Source organism: Halichoeres trimaculatus, unplaced genomic scaffold (genome assembly GCF_033239565.1).
Source record: "Halichoeres trimaculatus isolate MK-OKI-2021-1 unplaced genomic scaffold, fHalTri1.1 fHalTri1_scaffold_5, whole genome shotgun sequence".
Taxonomy (NCBI): domain Eukaryota; kingdom Metazoa; phylum Chordata; class Actinopteri; order Labriformes; family Labridae; genus Halichoeres; species Halichoeres trimaculatus.
Window position 1 is genome coordinate 1,051,376 of NW_027437183.1, and position 6,677 is coordinate 1,058,052.

The window sequence follows — 6,677 nt, forward strand, 5'->3', positions numbered from 1 at the left end:
CTTTGGTCCAGTTTGAGATTGCCTACTCATCTTCCTAGTCCATGTTGCTGTCCCTCGTTTCCTTCTCTCATTGCTTCTTTTCTTTCTCCTTTCCTCTCCTCTTTCTTCCTCTCCTCCATCACCTCCTGTCCTCAGTCTTCCTTTCATCTCCTTTCCTCCCTTACGGTCTCTCCTCTCTCCTCCGTAGGGGGCGGGTCTTCGCTCCGGTCCCGCCCACAGAGGGGGGAGCGGTCTGCTGCTGTAGCCGTGTTTGTGCTGCTGTTTCCCGGCCAGCCTCCCAGCTGTGGCTCGCTGTGATTTCCTCCTCTCCGTTCCTCCCAGCAGGGTTCTCTCCTCCTCGGGGTGAAGATGGAGCTCCGGTCGATCCTCCCGGCTCTGCTCGTCCTCTCTGCCGGCTTCCTGCTGCCGGTGTCCGGCGCCGCTTCACGGACGGGACCGAAAGTCACGGAGAAGGTGGGTGAAGACGTTTGACGCATTTTTGTGCATTAGGAACGAAACTGCGTCTGTTTCAGCTGCACGCGCCACAGAGCTCTATGCTGGGCGCGTGACCGAACGGTTCGAATAGAAACCGTTACTGAGCGGCGGGACGCACGCGCACACTATCGGAGGTTCTTAGAGAGGAGCTGGACCGGAACTGATCCTTCCAGAATATGAGGGACACACACACACACACACACACACACACACACACACACACACACACACACACACACACACACTCTTACTCACTGACATACGCAGTCAGCTGTACACGTGTCAACTCAGATGACACTTAATGCGCAATGCGTTTGCCTGCAGCTCATTCACACACGCGTGCGCGCACACACACACACACACACACACACACACACACACACACACACACACACACACACACACACACACACACAGCACTTGACCTAAATATTAAATATGAGCTATGAGCTTCTGTTACTGTGGTTTGAAGCATAAACAGTTTTTTATCCACTTTTGTGAAAACATGGCAGGCAAAATATAAAACAGTATAAATTGAAAAAAGTTAATAAGACTTCTATTAAAAGTATCTTTTTGTAGAGGAATAGAAACAAAGAAAAACATTTATTTAGGACAAAATGTAATTATAATTGATACAAATGGAAAACTACTAATGGGGTATACAGCAAAAATACTGAGTCCAAGCTCCATGAGTAATAAAAATCAAGTTTGACATTTTTAGCGCAGGCCTGACCTCCTTTTTTAAAGTGTTTCGGGAATTTATTTTATTCTGACTTCTCCAGTAGCAGATTAGAGATATCTACTTGCTCTCATTTTTACTAATAATGATCCCTAATGAGACAGTTAAATAGTTCAATAAAGTTTTACTCCTTTAGTTAAAGAAAAGTTTAATGTTCTGTTTTTTATCACCAGTGATCTCTGTTTATTGTGATTTGAGCGTTCACTTAGGGCGTATTCAGACCTGGACTGTTTGGTCCACTTTAAACGGACCAGGGTTCGTTTCCCACGCTGGTGCGGACTTTTCATGCAGGTGTGAATAGACACAAACGAACCCTGGTGCAGACCAAACAACCGGACCCAGACCCACTTTTTGAGGTGGTCTCGGTCCGCTTCCAAATGAACTCTGGTGCGGTTCGTGGTTCTCCGGTGCAGGTCTGAATACAAACCAAGGTCCATCTGAACTAACTACAGGATACATGTGCCTTTTGGGCCTATAGAGCCACCGTAACCTAACCGTCTTTGGTTCATACCTGATCCTCCATCTTCTGTTTAGCCACGCTGTAGCTAGCATGTTGTGGGTCAGGACACGCAGAGCATAGCGCCTCCTTGCTGCGATCATTGGTCTTCCTGTTCCTAAATTGTAAACGGTGTTGTTAAGCTGCTTTGAAGGAGCTGCTCTTGAAACTGAAAATGATTTAGCAGCTCTAATAAGAGCACAAACACATGTTTACCTCCATTTCCAGGTCTGTACTCTGTGTGCCGCCCTTTGTCAGTGCTGTCCAATGAGAGCACTGATCCTCACACACCTGGATGTGTTTACAGAATATAGTCCACTTGCAAAAAGTACAATCTGAATACGAACCGCACCAAACAAAAAAATAAAGTCTGCTTTTGGTCCGGACCAAACAAGTGGGCCAAAGGACTTTTCTGCTCTGAATACAGCCTTAGTGTGGTTTCCTCTTACTTGTGCTAAATATCTACAGTTACTTCCCCTTATATATATATATTTTTTATTCTTTAAGTCCTACTAATGTGTAACTTTAGCAGACTCCTTATATATCGTATTCTGCTGTGTTTAATCTTATTTTGTGCTTTTTAAGTTGCCTACACAAACATCAGGTGGGGTCTACAGATGGAAACTGAACCTTTGGCGAACTCTGGCATATTTACAGAAATGTTTATTAATATGCATTGTCCCTGTAAATAAAATAAATTGGGTGGAAAATAAATAATTTTTTCTTTATACCTCACGCAGATTGATTGACAGCCTGTTGTAATGTGTGTGTGTTTCCGTGTGTGTCTCTCCAGGTGTTTTTTGACATCACAGTCGCCGGTCACGAGGTCGGGCGGATCGTCATCGGGCTTTTTGGGGAGGTCGTACCGCTCACCGTCAATAACTTTGTGGCCTTGGCGACCGGAGAGGTAGGAAGGACGGTGTCAACAAATACTCAAACACCCAGACGCACGTAAAATAGGAGTTGTACGCCATTTACCGAAGAAGTTTGGTTTAAAATGAAGGGTTTTTTATATTTTTTTGTAAATGACGTTAAAATAATGTGGTTAGAGTTTCATTATTTGGACTTATTTTATGAAGTTTGTCATTGAATCCCATGAAGATATTAAGATTAAAAAATAATTCAGATATCTTTTTTTTTAAGTGAACACAATATTGGACTTTAAATTGAATCAGACTTCGTTGTGATATCTCTGAGCCTCGTTCTGTATTCAGTCCCGACGTCGGCTCATATTTCCTCGTCTTTGTCTCTGCAGAAAGGTTACGGCTACAAAGGGACAAAGTTTCACAGAGTCATCAAGGACTTCATGATCCAGGGAGGAGACTTCACGGCTGGAGACGGAACCGGAGGTAAGACTGAGACGCTGAGAAGAGCACGCCAACGACAACCAACCAAGAGAGCTCAGAGTGAATCATGTGCACACAAAGCTGCCAACAAAACGCTGATAAACGCTTCATTTAGGGCACAATAAATGTCTAAGAGAAACAGAGAGTGTTTAAAAGTTGTGATGATGAGTTTCCTTCTCACTCAGAGTTTAAATCAGATTTAAAGTGACAGGACTCTCTCTGTGTCCAGGTCACAGCATCTATGGGACGACTTTTGCTGATGAAAACTTCAGACTGAAGCATCTAGGCGCTGGCTGGGTGAGTTTCAGACGTGAAACTATCAACAAAAAGTGTTTCAGGTTCTTCTTCCTGTTTTAATAAAGGCTAGTTGGGTTGATTTAGCGTAAAGCTGAACGTTTAAACCGTCAATAAACAGACAATGTGATGTTTTAAACTAAAGATTTGTGTGTGTTCGTGTGTGTTAATGTACCAGGTGAGCATGGCCAACGCTGGTCCGGACACAAACGGCTCCCAGTTCTTCATCCTGGCTACCAGAGCTCCGTGGCTGGACGGGAAACACGTGGTGTTCGGTAAAGTCCTGGACGGCATGGTGAGTCAAACATCCGTATCCTGCTCCATGTCGCTCCTTTTATCAATAAAACACTTTACTCCATGTTTCATTCACACCTGGACACCTGCTGCCTCACTCTGAGCACACTTCCTGATTGAAGTCAGGCTCCGCCCACAAAGGAAGTAGCTCAGGCTGTGAAAGGGAGGAGCTGTTATGAGTCCCGCCCACTTTTAAAGAGGACTCTGTCGTTTAACTTTCTGAAGAGTTGAAACATGTTTATTTCAGACAGAATAAAATAAATCTCATCATCAAAAACCAAACTTATTTTAAGATAAGAGGGTTTTTTCTTTCGCTAAAAAAGGACAAACACTTCTTTGAAATTGATGAAAAAAAGTCAAACTTTTAAATGATGACATTTCCGTTCATAAGAAGTCTGACTCTCTTCCATCCGTCTGTCTCCTCCGTCAGGCCGTGGTTCACACCATCGAGCTCCAGGACACCAACGACAGGAACCTGCCGTACACCGAGTGTGTGATCGTCAACAGCGGCAGGATCCCCGTCAAAGAGCCGTTCATCGTGGAGGTGGAGGGCTGGTAAAAGACACCGATACTGTAACTAAAGACAATATGTGATTATTCTTATATACTGGAGGTCAATCAGAAGCCCCGTCTACACGGTTTTATTTTCATATCCATAACTTAGCATGTTCACGTGCCAAAACGAACACACAGGAAGGGCTGAGAAGCACTTTATCACATGCTAACCCTGATCTGATACAAACAGCCTAGCTTAAACTTTAGTAGCATGAACTTTGTATGAGAAATGACACATTACTTCAGAGCGATGAGACGATATAGTTAGATATGAAGGTGACGCAAGAGAGCAGCACGCCAGAAAACGTTAAAGTAGCCATAATAACATGTCAAACACAGGAAACCCCGCCCTAATTCATAACATCTGTTTAACGATAGGACTAAAATGTACAAAACAAACACCAAACTGCACTGAAGAAGACTCCAAACCAGAGACTGAACCTTTAAAAGTGTTTGGAAAGTGTTTGTGAGATGTCGTCTTTTTACCTCACAGTGACCGGTGGTGTTGCCCCCTGCTGGTCACAACATAAAAACACAGGTTTAAGACACTTTGTCAGCAAAAAAATACACAAAGCTGTGTCCACTTTTAATTTACAGTGTAAGATGTTTACATGAAGCTATTAGTGACACGTAGCAAGGGCTAACTGTTACAAGCTAAACTGTAGCATATACTCTTGGTAACATGCTAGCAATACAGCAGCTAACACTCCCATGTCTGACATGGAGAGGACTTCTGATTGATTTCTACTGTATGCAGAGAAGATTTAAGTTATTAGAAAACACCACTGAATGATGTCCAACGGTCTCTGAAGAGACACGATTTTTATCAACTTTCAGACAAACTCTTCTTCTTTAAGGTTCCACTTTAAGTTTAGAGATTACACGTAGACTGTAACACAAACAAAAACAACTTAATATCTATTTAAACCTAACCTGATGTCACCTGAACAGCTCTGAAAATTCAACTTTTATTAAAAAAAAGACTAATTTATGATGATGTAGCAAGTTTACAATCCCCAAATGTTGTTTTTCTGATCATTTTTAAGGATTGTGAGACTTGTGGAAAGATTTCAGGGTCATGATTTAAGTTTAACTGATAAAACATATCACTGACTGCAAAAAATTGTCATACAAGGGAAAATTTTGTTGCGTGGAAATATTTTAGGAGGCTTCACTTATATTTTTTTGTTTCATTTTGCATCAAACTTGTGTTTATTTGCCACTATTTTTTCAAAGTAACTGTATCACACACATATCACTCTTACATTTACACTCTATTAAACCTCTGCAATAAGTTTGCATGGTTGAAAATTTAATTATCTTCTTATATCATCTCAAAGTGTCTGAAACTCCTCAGTATATCCTCTGAGGGAGGTTTAAGGCACTGTCTCTTTAAGACTCCCCACCCTCCTCTGTGTTCTAGAACCCACTGTCAAAGCAATAGAACCTCAAAGTTCCTTATGACATCACAAAGTGTCAGTGGCGGGAAAAAAAGCTGCTGTTAGTGTCAGTATTCATCATTTTAACCAGATACTGTGAGTGTGAATGGGAATCTGACGCTGACACCTCCTCCTTTAAAGGAGGTTTATTAACGGGGCTCAGCCAACAGAGAGGGCTTCAGTCAGACCCACTGTGTTCATGCTAACGCCTTATGTTAGCATTCTAGCATATTTAGCGGGTGTTGCCAGTTAGCATCATCCCTAAAAGTCAAACTCTCAGATGAACCGTGTAAAACGTGAAGTGTTTCAAACTCAAACTGTCGCTTACTGAAGCGTATTGCTTTCATTTAAAGAAAAAAAAAAAACTCAGGTTTTTCAGAGTAATTTATTCTTCGGTTTGTTTTTTGTGGTAATTAATTTTGTTTTTCTGATTAATATTTTTTTATTTTTTGTTATAATTATTTCTGTTTTTATGACCATTTTTTTCTGTTTTCAGATTACTTTTTTCCTGTTTTTAGGAGTAATTCTTTTTTCCTGAAGTATCGAGCTACTTTGAAATCTCGTGAGAACCTCCAACCTGCAGACGACTCCCGTGGATGTGTGGTGGCTCCTGTGTCCCGCTCGGATCAGAGATCCTGTTCAGCTCATATATGCCTTATCCTTAACTTTCTACCGGTTCGTACCGGGTCAATAAAGGTAAGGTGTTAGCCACACACAGGGTATGAAACCCTTGTTATGTTTTTGACTTTACCCTTATATTTTATATAAGCCTATTGTTCAATGTAATACTTAAGGAATAGACAAAGATTTGGCATTAAAAAATGCATTGCTTCTACATTGGAAAGCTGGTAGAAAGTTAAGGATAAGGCATATATGAGCCGAACAGGATCTCTGATCCGTGCAGGACACAGGAGCCACCACACATCCACGGGAGTCGTCTGCAGGTTGGAGGTTCTCACGGGATTGTATCTCGATACTTCAGGAAAAAATTACTCTGAAAAACAGGAAAAAAAGTACTCATAAAAACAGAAATAATTATA

At 41.8% G+C, this 6,677-nt stretch overlaps 1 protein-coding gene across 1 annotated transcript; it reads left to right on the plus strand.

Moving 5' to 3' along the window:
* Positions 1 to 227: 227 nt before the first annotated feature.
* Positions 228 to 6,063, plus strand: ppic (peptidylprolyl isomerase C). The gene is made up of 6 exons (XM_074671185.1): positions 228 to 453; positions 2,503 to 2,616; positions 2,965 to 3,058; positions 3,285 to 3,352; positions 3,528 to 3,644; positions 4,074 to 6,063. The coding sequence occupies exons 1-6, from the start codon at positions 349 to 351 to the stop codon at positions 4,200 to 4,202; spliced, it is 627 nt and encodes a 208-aa protein (XP_074527286.1). The 5' UTR covers positions 228 to 348; the 3' UTR covers positions 4,203 to 6,063.
* The last annotated feature ends 614 nt before the right edge of the window (positions 6,064 to 6,677 follow it).

Excerpts from the sequence above, each read along its gene's own strand:
- ppic (XM_074671185.1), top strand. The coding sequence starts at position 349 with ATGGAGCTCCGGTCGATCCTCCCGGCTCTGCTCGTCCTCTCTGCCGGC. Across the intron at positions 2,617-2,964 it reads TGGCCTTGGCGACCGGAGAG|AAAGGTTACGGCTACAAAGG; the intron begins GTAGGAAGGACG and ends TTGTCTCTGCAG. Across the intron at positions 3,059-3,284 it reads GGCTGGAGACGGAACCGGAG|GTCACAGCATCTATGGGACG; the intron begins GTAAGACTGAGA and ends CTCTGTGTCCAG.